The sequence below is a fragment of the Manis pentadactyla genome, chromosome 15 (assembly GCF_030020395.1).
Source record: "Manis pentadactyla isolate mManPen7 chromosome 15, mManPen7.hap1, whole genome shotgun sequence".
Lineage (NCBI taxonomy): Eukaryota > Metazoa > Chordata > Mammalia > Pholidota > Manidae > Manis > Manis pentadactyla.
The window spans coordinates 60862513-60876371 of record NC_080033.1 but is presented as its reverse complement, the minus strand read 5'-3'; the positions used below and the strand labels follow the sequence as shown (position 1 = coordinate 60876371).

Genomic DNA, 13859 nt, shown 5'->3' with positions numbered 1-13859 from the left:
ATTTTGGCCTTTGTCAGCAAATGGCATTACTAAAATTGGTAGTCATTTGACAGTAATCTCCCTACCAACTAACCATAGTATTTTGTATATTCTCCAAATTGCCACCAAGAATTAGTATAAATAACTTTCTATCCCAAAATTTTGGAAATATTCATCATATTTCTCTCATCTTGATTATTGACTTCTTTTAGGATAGACAGACTGGAGTTTTCTTTGTTTCCTTTTGATCTGTGATGGGGTCAGTGCTTTCATGTGAACCTTTGCAGGATCGTAAGTCAAATGTGTAAGGATCAGAGAAGGCGCCTAGAAGCTAAGTCCATGATATAATGAAGGGCTCCAGTTTTTTATCTTAGAATAAAAGAAGCCCAAACCAGAAGGATTATAGTTTTCAAATTTGCTTTCTGTCATTTAAAATTCCCACCCCAAAACACCCTCCACTACCTACCAATAGTAATAATGATCTTTTACACATGTAAGATGCTGTGCAGTTTATATTACTGTCTCCTGTATATTACTCTTAATAATCCTCTGCAATTAAACTGGGACTTAGCAGTTGATCAACTTGCTTATGTTCTCAAAGCTACTGTCTGGGAGAGCCAGAACTATTAATAGGCCTCAGGTCTTCTGATCCTTTAGAGCCTTTTTCTCTGTGCCACAACTGCTTTCTCCTCAAGGACAAGAAAAAAGAATCTGCTTTTACTTTATTCCATGACAAAGGGTACACCAAGCAAAAGTGAATGTTGAAGAATATATTCTCATTTTCAACTGCATAATGACAGGTACTTTTCTGTATACTTAAAACGAGCAAACTCTGGTTTACTTCTTGGTTTTACAAAAGATAGTTGAGAAAAGTAGGAATTACACTATTGTATTCTTTTTTGTAATTGACATTTCTTGCAAGTTAAATATCTTATCTATTTTTAATAACATAGAGTCTGCTTATTTTAAAGCCACTGTATTTGCAGCAAAATTCAAATTTGAGATTCTTATGACCACATTAGGTCTTTAACTGAAAATGTCTTCCATTTACTCTTCTCCATTCAGTTCTGGCCCTGAACATCAGATTTTAGTAATCTGATTAACAAATAGGCAGATATGAGGAAAGAAGCACCCTTTATATTATAAAGACCTTTTGTTTTGCAAATCTCTAGGAATGATTCCATTTGCCAAGGAGTCCCCACAGTGGCTTAAACAGAAAAACTTGCAATTAACATAGAGAAACCAGCTGGAAAGTATTTGGCAAGAGCTCTTGAGCCTGGCCAGTGACAGTTATAGTACCTTGTTAAGAGTACATTGTGATATGCCAGACTGAGTAACTGATCGTTTGAAGAGGTGATATTTCTATCCCCTTATGTGTAAGTGACTCTTCCTTCTTATCTTTTTTTTAAATCCAGCTTCAAACACTGATTCAGGAGACTGACCCTGGTGCAGATTACCGCATTGATAGAGCTTTGAATGAAGCTTGTGAATCTGTAATACAGACAGCCTGCAAACACATACGATCGGGAGACCCAATGTAGGTTACTTTGTGTTGTTTACCCCTATTGTATTTTATTTGGCATTGTAGCACAACAGACAGTTCCTCACTTGACTTTTGGATGACTTTTCATCTTAACTGATTTTGTTAAATAGGAACACATACCTACTTTTGTTAAAACTAATATTAAAATTGAGACTTGGGTTCTGTCTCATACATCATGTAGAGACACTTTGACCCAGCATTGTGATGATGTTTGTTGACTGTGACTGAGCATATATGGGCTATATATTATGTCACAAATAATTCCATTTAATGGTCAAATAAAAATGAGAACGAGAAACACTTAGGATAAAGTGACACTTGTTTTGGCTTTAAACTTTTCATCCTATTTTTATATTGACTCATTGTATACATGAGCTACTTGATAATCATTAGGAAGTAATTATAATTGAAATAAAAAACAAAATGTGGTGGTTGGAGGGGGGTAACCTTAGACAAAAAGAACTCCGAAGTTATTTATATCCAAGATCTAAGAAAGCTGTAAAATGTTATAATAAAGTACTTGAATTTTATGAATTAGTTTTATTATGAATGATGTGCAAACAACTCTTAAAACCAGGTTGCAGGTAAGAACAGGTTTCCCACTCTGCACAGATCTTTATAGCCTGCAGCTGGAAGTACCTGACAATAAAGAGTCCATGTTTATCATCATTCTGCTATGCGTACACTCCTGCTGTTCTTGTATGGTAGGGGATTAAAAAAAGGGTGTACTTCCTTAAAGCTTTTTGTGTGGTTGGAGGAGAGGAGATAGCCAAACTCGCTTAAGACTGTTTCAGAATATTTACCAGTATAAAAGAAAGTACATCAGCCATAAAGGGGGCAGGGAAGAGGGAGGAAGGAGGGAACTGCTACAAATTGAAATAGAAGGTATTATCAGTTAAATGCAAGTATGCACTTTTTCTGGGTCCTGATTTGAACATATAAAAGGGCATGAAGTAATTGAAAAAATTTTGAAAATTGATAGGATATTACATGATAGTAAGAATTTTTTAAATTAACTTCTTTTGGTTGATAATGGTATTATATTATCATAGAGAAGCATGCTTCAGTATTTAAGAACAAATACTTTGCTTCAAAATAGCAGCAAGGGGTTGCAGAGTTAAAACAAACTTGGCCATAGGTTGGTAGAACTATGGGAAGGGAACGTGGATACTATGATTCTTTTCTTTTGTGGGGGGGGGATGTTCTTTATAATAAAGTTAAAATTAAAGCAACTGTACACAGATCTTATGCAAGCTGAGTCCTAAGTGCTAAGTGGCTCTGAAGTTGATAAAAGGCATAATCACTGTCAGGTTGAGTTAATTTGAGTTATTCTCAGAAATGTAAATCTGTGATTGCCCTAGGAAAAGAGCTGTAAGTGGCTTTTTGTGCAAACCAAGAAATACTGTTGTGAGAGTTCTGAACCTGCTGTCAGAACTCTTCTTTCTCTTGTTACAATTTCACCCCTGTTTATGCCCAGGATCCTCTCGTGCCTGATGGAACATTTATACACAGAGAAAATGGTAGAAGATTGTGAACACCGTCTTTTAGAGCTGCAATATTTCATTTCCCGAGATTGGAAGTAAGTGTTTTGAAGCCAGAGTAAGTATAAGCCTCAGCCTGTTTTCCTGTGTAGTTAGTATCTCCTGTATTTTTTGAAATAATTAATAGGAATTTGTTTTTTTTAAGTTCTGGGAGAGCTGGCAGGCTCCAATCCCCTGAAAAACCTCTTTCTTTTAGAAGGGTATCTGAAAACAGAGGCAACTGCTGCAGGTCTGTCTCTTAATTGTCCCCATTCACTATGTCTTTGGAAGTCAGGATCAGATATTTCTGATACCACAAACATCTATCCAGAAAGAACTTGGGCCCCTGTGGGGCAGCAGAAGCATCTTCAGATATGCCTCAAAGAAGAAAATAATGCATTTTTATTCTTATTGATTTGCCTTGGGTATGGGAATTTGCTTTTATTTCTTTAACTATTCAAAGTTATTGAATTTATTCTATCTTTAGAGGCTCTTATCAGTAAGTGACAACTTCATTTTCTAATTCTCTTCTCATCCTATTAGCCAAAAAATAAGGTGGGGGGCTGGGGGAATTGGGAGCATGAAATAGGAGAAGGATCTGTATTACAGGTAGAATTACTATAGTTTATTGGCTGCAATCTCCATCTCTGTCTTTTCCCTTTCCACCTCTATAGCTGCCAGTAGCGCATCAGGCTGCTCCTTCTGCTTCCCAGGTTCAGCTGCTTCCTGAGTCATAGTTGTTGAAGCCACTGTACTTTGGTCATTAATATTTCCTGGTGATTAATATATTTTACCCACATACTTTACTAGAAAGAGATTACTTGAAGAGTCAGTGGGTTTTCATTTCTGTTCCTAAAATTGGCCCTGGAAAGGACTACAGAAAGCTGGGTAGGAATTTTTTACTCAGGCCATCTAAACCAAAACAATAAAAAGTTTACTGTTTACTACCTGAAAACCATGTTTTTTCCTCTTCTGTAATTCTTTCACCCATAATCAAACAATGTTTCAGTCTCAAAAGCTGCTCATTAAGTATCAGCCTTTCTTCTCCCATTAAATAGCCCTTCCCCAAAGTTGACATTGTAATGTAGATAAAATTAAGCATTCATTGGTCTGATCTGGAGAAGCAGCAGGTTCATTGCCTAATCTACTGTCTCCAGAGTCAAAGTTAAATGTCACATTTTTTAAATTTATAAACATATTCAGGTAAACAAAAAATATAACTGCCTTGCCTTGCTTGCATGGGAAAAAGAGAAACAGTTTTACTAGAAAGGAAATTGAGTGAGAGATTCTGTTTATCTTGCCGTTTCCTGATCTTATCGAATCTAGTATGTTAGATAGAATTGAATTTCATTCATACTTAGAAGAGAGTATTGAGTAAAAATTGTGAATTGCAGAATGATTGCTTCAACCCTTGCTTTCTCATTTCAGCAAGGGCACGTTAGTGCTGAGTCTATAATTGTAATGTTGTGTGTCTTATGTAACCAAGATAACGTCTTTGAGGTAGAACTTAAATCTTATGTATTAAGTCAGTAAACTTTTATAGACTGACCATTGTGTGTGTTTTCATGAAGACCAAAATTCAGGAACGTCTTTTTAACTTTTAACTGTAGACTGGACCCTGTCTTATACCGCAAATGCCAGGGAGATGCATCTCGTCTTTGCCACACCCATGGTTGGAATGAAACCAGTGAACTTATGCCTCCTGGAGCTGTGTTTTCTTGCTTATACAGACATGCCTACCGCACTGAGGAACAGGGCAGAAGGGTATGCACTCAGTATTGACTTTGTTTCTTCTTATCATTTGTTTTTTAATTAGTTTGCTATATATTGTTCTGATTTCTGTCATCCTAGGAAAACTCCATTAGTATATCTGGTGAGGAGGGATTGCTGCACTACTAGAAACTTCATTCAGTGAGTGTACATACAGTTGCTCCACCAGCTTCTTTCTATTTGATATAAGTTTTTAACAAAATGAGCTAGGAGACATTTCCAGGTTTTTCTTTAAATTACTGAAATCTAAATCACAAATAGACAATTAAGTTCTGCTGCCCTCACTTTATTTAGCTTTAAAAATCCATTAGAAGGTCTTAGCCAGGATACAAATGGTTTTTAGATTTCTGCCCTTGGCGGCAGAACACATAATACCTGTATTAATGAGGCCTCTCTAATAGTACACTAGTTGGAGTAGAAACCTTCATACCCCAGTCTCTTCCTATTTTTCTGCCCTAATTGCTGCCTTGTTAGTTGTATTTGTGTGTGCTTGGCTCTCAGGCAACATTTGTTGCCTTCCAGTGTTATTCTGATAGACTGCATGCTCTCCAGGAGGGCCTTTTTCAGCCTTCTGAGGTACTCTTACTAATTTCAGTTCTACATTTGTTACAGAAAGTAGAGATATTACTTCACATGAATGTTTACAAATACCCCTTCTGAGCTTTATGCAAAAGTCTGTTTCACAATGAGGAGACTCAAATAGAAATGTCATACTTCAGCCATTGCAGTTGTAACCCAGTTTTTATACTGCTATGTAAGAAAAGGGAATTTGTTACTTTCTTTTTTTTATTGAAGTTTAGTATGTAATATTTTTTTGGTTTCAGGTGTACAACATAGTGATTCAACAATTATATAAATTCTCATCACGATAAGGATAGTTTCCATAGGTCATCATAAAAAGATTTTACAGTATGATTGACTATATTCCCGATGCTCTACTTTTATCCCCATGATTAATTCCTTTTTTCCCCTAAATAATGAGGCTCATTAATCACAGGAGCTCCCGAATGCTGGCATCTTGGTAGTCACTACAGTAGGAAGTTCGTTGTATTGTAAATGAAAACAGTGGACTCTAGCATGCTGTCTTTTTAAAAAATACACTTCTTTTAAAAATTAAGATGAAATTCACATAACATAAATTAACCATTTTAAAGAGAAAAATTCAGTAGCATTTGTCACATACACAAAGTCACACAGCTACCACCTCTATGCTCAGAACATTTCCATGTCTCCAAAAGGGAAACCCATGCCCACTGAGCAGTTCCTCCCCCTTTCCCTCCCCCAGCGTGTTGGCTGTTTTAGGAAGAGACAACTTTTTCACAACCTTCCAGAAATGTTACTTTTCACTGGTTTCACCCTCTTCTGATTCTCCCTACCTCATCTAGAAGAGTCTGGTTCTGACATGTAGTGACCATTGCTTCTACTGTTACCTGCTTGTTCTGAGTTTAGATAAATTTAAACTTAATTCTGATCTAGTTGTGTATTCTTGGATATCCAGCATTTTACTCTACATTCGTAGAGTAGTAGCAAGTTAATTTTGCTAAACAAAATACTCTAACCTTATCTTAATGAATCTGCTTCACTTTTTATCAGGATATTCAAGAAAAGGGTATTGTTTCACATAGTATATTAGAAAAATGCTAAAGTTACAATCTGATTCCTAAAGAAGCAGGTTTTTAGAAGCTTCCTAGAACATTTAATCCTTATTCTGGGAGAGGAATTCAAGGTATAAAGTTGGTGTGAATAATAATATTATTTGTTAATTTCCTGACCTCAACTTTGCTTTATCTAGTATCTTTTTGGTTTTGTTTTGCTACCTTTAAACTATTTTCCTTGTTCTTTCTCATGCAGCTCTCACGCGAGTGCCGAGCTGAAGTCCAGAGAATCCTACACCAACGAGCCATGGATGTTAAGCTGGATCCTGCTCTCCAGGATAAGTGCCTAATTGATCTGGGAAAATGGTGCAGTGAAAAAACAGAGACTGGACAGGTAACTGCTATAGCTACCTATTTTTTTTACAGTAATAATAATAATAGTGTTTAACAATTTACATAGAATACAAATATAAAATCCATCTCTGTTGACTTCACCCAATGACATTTATTATATTATTCAATGTTCTCTCTCTAAGAAATTCTCAGGAAAATTTGCTCTTTCTTCTCTGTATCAGGAATACTTGTACTTTTCCTAAGCAGTTTGTTTTTATATTATGGTTACTGCATTTTTTAATTGATTATTTTCCCTCTTTGTGTTACCTCATTAAAAGCCTGTAGAAAAAGGTGTGCCCTGCCTGTAGCAAGTATGTAAGATTTCATAGTGGACATCTTGTGTCCCAAGCTTATTGCTGGCTCCACCCCACTTTTTTCTTTTAATTGAAGTATGGTTTATAATACACTATTGTATTTGCTTCAGGTATACAACATAGTAATTCAACAATCATATACATTAGAAAATGCTCTCCACAATAAGTGTAGTTACCATCTCTCACTATATAATGATATTATAATGTAATTGATCCATCCCTTTCTATCATATTTTCCTTTTCTTTCCTATTTTTTACTTTTTTAAAATTCATTTTATCTTGCTCTTTTTTTTTTTTGCTTTTTCTCACTTTTGTAAGTCACATTAATACTTCTGAGGGAATGCGGAGTATATATACAAATGTATATGTAAATGCTGGTATGCATGATAGCGTGGTATGCATGCCCTACCATAGTCCTACAGGATAGGTAGGAATGGAATTCTTTTTTCCATCTAGTAATTGAAAAAACACGCTTAGAGAAGTAAAGTGTTTTATCTAAAACTCAGGTGTAATCCTAGCTAGACATTCATTCCATTGTATTATAACCTCTCCATACAGGAAAGTGTAGAGAAGAAACAGCCCCCAAGAATTAAATGCATGCTATAATATATTTCCTAAAGTTTTGTGCCTAGTTTAAAAAAAAAAAAGTATATTACTACATTCTAGCAAATTAAGCAGGAAGGTAGTTTGTCCATCTGTCTTAAGGCAGGGGAACCAAGCAGTAAGGAGAACAGCTGCTTGTTTGAAGCTGCATTCATAGTAGAATAAGGTGTGAACTCAGGTATCCAGGTTCCATTTGTACCACTGTGGAACACCCTTTGGGATTAACTATTAAAAAGTCACGCATGTACAGGAACTGCACAGTTTTAAGGAGCAACATGGCTCCCTACTCAGATCTGTTAGGACTGGGAATGTATTTTCAGCAGTCTACTTCCTGAGCCTGCTATAGTTCTGTCATGTTTATTGTTAGAAAATGTCTAAAGTTTAACTTTCTGCAGCCCCTGATCAATAACACAAGGGATATGGTTATATGGCATCCCAGGAAACATTCTCCTTTCATACCCCCTGTAAAGTAACATTGAGAAAGCCCTACTTTGCAGCCCATCACCATGAAGCTAGGTTTAGGAAAGGATTCACAAATGAGATTATTCCCTTAGCCATTTATCTTACTCTAAAAAGTTCTAGGCATTTTCCTTTAGCATTTTTTTCCCCCTTTCTGACTGTTATATAATTTCTAAAACCCTTTTTCTCCCTTCCATTCTAATTCCAAAACAAAGTTTCTTGCAGAATAGCCAGTAAGTTAAACTTGATCCTTTAGCAGAGCCCTTTGCTGAGAAATAGCTGTTGATATGTTTTGGGGAAGTGAGCTCCTGTTTTACTTAAAGCCTCTAAACCTCTAAAAGGATAGTAATGGACTGATACTGCAAGGTCGCTTCATCTCAGTTTCCAAAGCCCAGACAAGATGACTGTTAGATACCCAGACCCTACTATGCTCATTTGTTTTCCAGTTTCCCTGACACAATCCTTCTATGTAGGCTAGGGTTAGAATCCCAGATTTGATTTGCAGGAACTGTCAGCTCTATGCTGTGTTTCAGACCTTGGATCCCAACCTACTTTGTTCATGAAGAATCTTAAAATATTCTGTCTTTCACTGTGAATTTGTTTTCCAGTGATCATTATCAAAATACAGATTTAAAATAGGATGCAAAGAATATCAAAACGTAGATGAAAATAGAATGGCAGGGTATTAAAGGAATGGAATAAAGGCCTGATAAGATTTTTAGACTCTGAAGACCCCTGAACATTGATTCTTGTTGGACTTACCGATTTGGCCTTCTGTAGGAGTTACATAGCTATTGTACCCCCTTGACCCTCTTAACTACCCTGTTACATCAAGTAATTATCTTTTCGGCAATCCCAGTTTAGGAAATCAAATAAAACTTTAGTATTCTATTCAGTGAAGTAGTTTTTAAAAGAAAAGGAGTCCCACTGAAAAGGAAGTAGACACTGGTAATCAACCTCCCTTGATTATTTATGTAATTAACATATGCCAAGGGATTGCCTTTTTATTTGCAGGAACTTGAGTGTCTCCAGGATCATCTTGATGACTTGGCTGTAGAGTGCAGGGATATAGTCGGCAACCTCACCGAGTTAGAATCCGAGGTAAGCAGTTCGCAGCTCAAAAGGAGAGCCACTCTGTCAGCAGCCTTTCCTTTTTTCTTGTACTGTTTCTAGACTCCTGAAAGTGCAGATACTCTATAAAACCTCTATAAAACTTCTCTATAAGAAACCTCATCAGATTCTCTCTGTTTTGCTTTATAAAGAAATACCTCGTGTGGCTTCCTGAACCCCTTTCCTCATTTCTCCAGTAAAGCACTCTGAAAGGCCTTTGGTTTTCTTCATAAGATACAGAGTTATCACAGGATTTAGACCACTCTTCCTACCCATCCTTAAGAAGACAGCAGCTATACTTTAAATCTCTTAATCACATTTAAGGATAGTTCAAGAATTCCTGTTCTCTTCAACTCTTTCGATTAGGTCATTTGGTAATGTCTGTGCATTTAATAAAATAAAAGCCTTGGACTTTCAGTTAAACTTGAAAGATTGAATATATGTGTTTATTCCTTGTCCATCCTGAAACCCACTTAAATATAAAAAAGAAATGAAGAAACTTCATAAACATAGCATATTATTTAGAAATTAATATGGAGGAGGGAGCAGCTAAAAATGTTTTACGGGGTCAAAAATCAGGGAAACTGGGATTGCTTTTTTTTTATCATCAGCCTTTTATAACTATTTGAACTGTCAAAATTGACAATACATTAAACTACATTTCTTAACCAGTCTCTCTTTTTTTTTTTCTATTTTTTTTTTTTTTGCTTTCTATCTTTCGAAAGTTTGTCTCCTTTCATTTTTCTGTCATTTCCTCCCATTCTCACGGGCTCACGAGGCCATTCTGTGCTGTGTAACTCTAAACGGTGTTGTTGTTTTCAGCAGTTAGTGCTGTTTACGATTACTGTCTGCTTAAAGGCAGTTAGTGTTATGTTTCCCCAAAACAGCGGTTTGTCATCAGGTTTGAGGACAGCAATCTATCTGGCTTAGGAGTTAGTAAACTAAAGGTAAATGTTAGTTACCTCTTTTTTCATTTTGAACTGCTTAGCTTTTTGGAAAAAACTCCAAAGGCTTTATATTCTCTGGTATTATTAAAAAGTGATTTTTCTCCCCACCGTCCTTAATTCAGCCCTCTCATTTGCTTAGACACAAGCAGATTCTGCCTGTAGAAAACTTGTCTTCAACAAAAAGGAGCTCTGTCTATGCGGGGGCTGTCTAACTTAAGGCATAGAATATTTTCCAAATTTATGTATTAGATTATTTGCTCTTTAGATGTTACTGATTCAGAAAAACACTGTTCCTCTCACCACCCCTGATTCTTTCTAAAGCAGAATTATTAATGTATTTAATCTTTGACAGGATATTCAAATAGAAGCCTTGCTGATGAGAGCCTGCGAGCCCATAATTCAGAATTTTTGCCACGTAAGTGATGTCTGAAGAAACAAGAGTTAGAATCAAATTTATTGAGACTGTGGTCTCTGAATATATTTGACTTATCTCTATCTTCAGCATACATTAGTCCTGAGTGATTGCCAAATTGCCAAGTTTAAGTTGAAAATGTAAATAAAATCAAGAGAGGGGTGCCACCTTCCTGGGAAACCATATTTGATTATCCTTTGTAGGTGACCTGGTATGTGTTAGCAGCAGTTGACGAGATGCCCTTTATAAGAGGGAAGCGGGAAACTCCTATTAGCATTAGCGTGGCTGACTTGCTTTTGATATATCAGCCCAGAGTTTGTTAGCAGTAACTGTGGCTGCCCCTTCCAACTGTCTCCTTGTAAACTGAGTGAATTCTGTTACTTTTTTGCTTTATTGAACCACCTAAATTGTGGGAGTGAAACACATCCAGGAACCATACAGATGGACGGATGGATGGTCAGGAGGCTATATAGATGTTATCCTGAGATCCAGCTGCTGGCCATATAAGGAAAGGAATACATGTTCTTGCTGGGGCTTCATGCAGGCAACTTGCTGTGTAAATTTTATTCCCCTGAATTCTCAGGCTCATTTTGACATAATTTATGATGATATGTCTTCTTTGTGAAGGCTCTAGAATCAGTCTCCTTTTCATTTTGCATAGGCTAGGGTGCAGGATTTGTTCAGTACTTGTTGTAAACAAAGTATCAATGTGCACCACCTTCCCCAGGATGTGGCGGATAACCAGATAGACTCTGGGGACCTGATGGAATGTCTGATACAGAACAAACACCAGAAAGATATGAATGAGAAGTGTGCCATTGGAGTCACCCACTTCCAGCTGGTCAGTAACTCCAGGCAAATCCCTTCTGTCTGAGCTGGTTGAATGGTTACTGAATTCCTTCCTCATTCAGAACACGAGAGCACCTCTTCTGTGAAAAGTCATTTTTTCCAAATATATGTCCTGTTTAGATTTGTTCCCCAAAAACGTATTACTCTATTATGGTCAGGCACTGTGTTAGGCTCTGGAAATGCATTGGTAAGTAAGACAGAATCCGTACTCTTAGGGAGCACGTAGTCCAGTGAGGATAGAGACAGGGAACAGGCGCTTCTGTTCTAGTCACACTGCTTGCTTTCAAAAGGTATTTTAGCCTTTCCTTTAACAGTATCAGTAGAATCTGTTGTGTCCTTATTTAGTGCAGCAGCCCAAATATGTATCAAAACAGTAGACTCTATACCTTTTTTTCTTTACGTCATATTACCCAGTTTTGGCATCTGAATAAGAAGATCACACCATAAGCACTTCCTTCCCAAGAGGATGAAATCCAGTCGTCTGTTTAAAACTGACCTCTCTTCAGGGCATATAGCCTACCTGCCTGCCTTTAACAGATGTATTGAGGGCTTCTAGAGTACATGCACTGGGAGACAGTGGTGGAATAGATAAACCCTGCCCTTGTGAATCCTGTGTTCTACTAAGAGAAAAATGCAAAAACACATTTACAAATAAAGTCTCAAGGCCTATGAAGAAAAATCAAGCAGTGAAAGCGCTGGAAGGTGAAGGAGAAAGGGAACTTCAGAAGGTGTATTTGAATAGAAATGCCAAGTAAGTGAGAAAGCAAACCATGGAGAGAGCTAAGAGCCCTTTTGGCAGAAGGAGCAGCATGTGTGTGATTGGAATGGCAGGGAAGCTGGAGTGTGCAGCAGAGGGAGCAATGCAGAGGTTGGCGGGTCATGAAGTCTGAGAGAGACAGAGGGCAAGTCGCACAGATCCTGGAATGCAGGCTTCTTCTGCACTCTATGTGAGCACAGGGTCACGCAGCGCTATTGATTAGAACGTGCCGCAGAACTTTTGACTTTCTTTCTCATCATCTTTTTCAGGTGCAAATGAAGGATTTTCGGTTCTCTTACAAGTTTAAAATGGCCTGCAAGGAGGATGTGTTGAAACTTTGCCCCAACATAAAAAAGAAGTATGTAGCTTTTAATTGATTTGTTCTGCTACCCAATATGTCAGGTGACCTCCTGCATTCTGGCAGGATTGGCCCTGGAGGCCTCCTGTACACTGCTTTGGTAGTGTGACTAGCTCATCTTTTGTCTGGCTAGATCGTCTTAACTGACTTCCAGCAGCATCTCATTTTGTCATCTCTTCAGGAAAGCAGCAGAGGCTTTTACTGAGTTAGAGATAAATGAAAAACTTGATTTGTTTAAGAATTAGGTCTTAATGAGGGCAGTGATGAACTTTTATAGCATGACCATCCAAATTCTGTATTGCTCTTTGCAAAGGCATGGTTCTAGAACACATTTCCCCTCCATACTAGCCAATTTCCCTTTTTTTTTTCAGGTTTCTGCCCCTTTCAGCAAAGTTTCTCAGTACATTTGAAGACTCAGTCCATAGTTAAGAGCAGCATTCCTCTCTGGTCACATTTTTCACAAAACAAGTGGTGAACTGTCCTTACACACATGTCCCCTCTCTTCTTTCTGCCAATCAGGAATATAGTCAGCTTTTGTGTTGTGGCCCGATTTGTATGGCATTACATAGTCAAATTGCTGCTTTCAGGACTCTGAAAACAAGTGGAAACTTCTAGAAAAGCATTGAAAGATAACAAAAAAGGGATCATGGATCCTGGGGAAGTGGTGCAGCCCCTGCCCCAGCCCACCTGGTAGCTACATCCAGTCTCAGGCCTTCTCCTTTCCCTGGCAGGGTGGACGTGGTGATCTGCCTGAGCACCACCGTGCGCAATGACACCCTACAGGAAGCCAAGGAGCACAGGGTATCCCTGAAGTGCCGCAAGCAGCTGCGTGTGGAAGAACTAGAGATGGTAATGCCTTGAAGTAGAGCTCTGGTCCCAGAAACCACAGAGACAGGTTTCAGAGTGTTGGGTCAGGGCAAGGGCAAATTGGAAGATTTTAGCCACTATTGTGATTAAGACTTGGAGCCTTGTGCTAAAATGTTACCATATTGCCAGCTTCTTAATTCACTTTTTTTTCTTGACCAATGAGTTTTTATCACATATAACTGGAAATCTAGCTGTAAGACAAGCTGTAAGCTTGTGATAACATCATTGCAACAATAGTATCTTCAAGGAGGCAGTATAGCACAGAGAAGACAAGTAGTGACTCTATAGCATCTTACTGTGCTAATGGACAGTGACTGCAGTGGGGTATGTGGGGGGGACTTGATAATATGAGTGAATGTAGTAACCACAATGTTGCTCACGTG

At 37.7% G+C, this 13859-nt stretch overlaps 1 protein-coding gene across 3 annotated transcripts in view; it reads left to right on the top strand.

The window, feature by feature from the left end:
• Nucleotides 1-13859, top strand: part of GLG1 (golgi glycoprotein 1) — a 187722-nt gene that overhangs the window by 148152 nt on the left and 25711 nt on the right. For all 3 annotated transcript variants that reach the window (XM_057492773.1, XM_057492774.1, XM_036926969.2), the window contains exons 9-17: nt 1395-1516; nt 3000-3101; nt 4653-4806; nt 6664-6801; nt 9191-9277; nt 10586-10648; nt 11373-11486; nt 12521-12609; nt 13341-13458. In XM_057492773.1, the coding sequence (XP_057348756.1) occupies nt 1395-1516; nt 3000-3101; nt 4653-4806; nt 6664-6801; nt 9191-9277; nt 10586-10648; nt 11373-11486; nt 12521-12609; nt 13341-13458 (987 nt within the window). The remainder of the gene's footprint in view (nt 1-1394; nt 1517-2999; nt 3102-4652; nt 4807-6663; nt 6802-9190; nt 9278-10585; nt 10649-11372; nt 11487-12520; nt 12610-13340; nt 13459-13859) is intronic.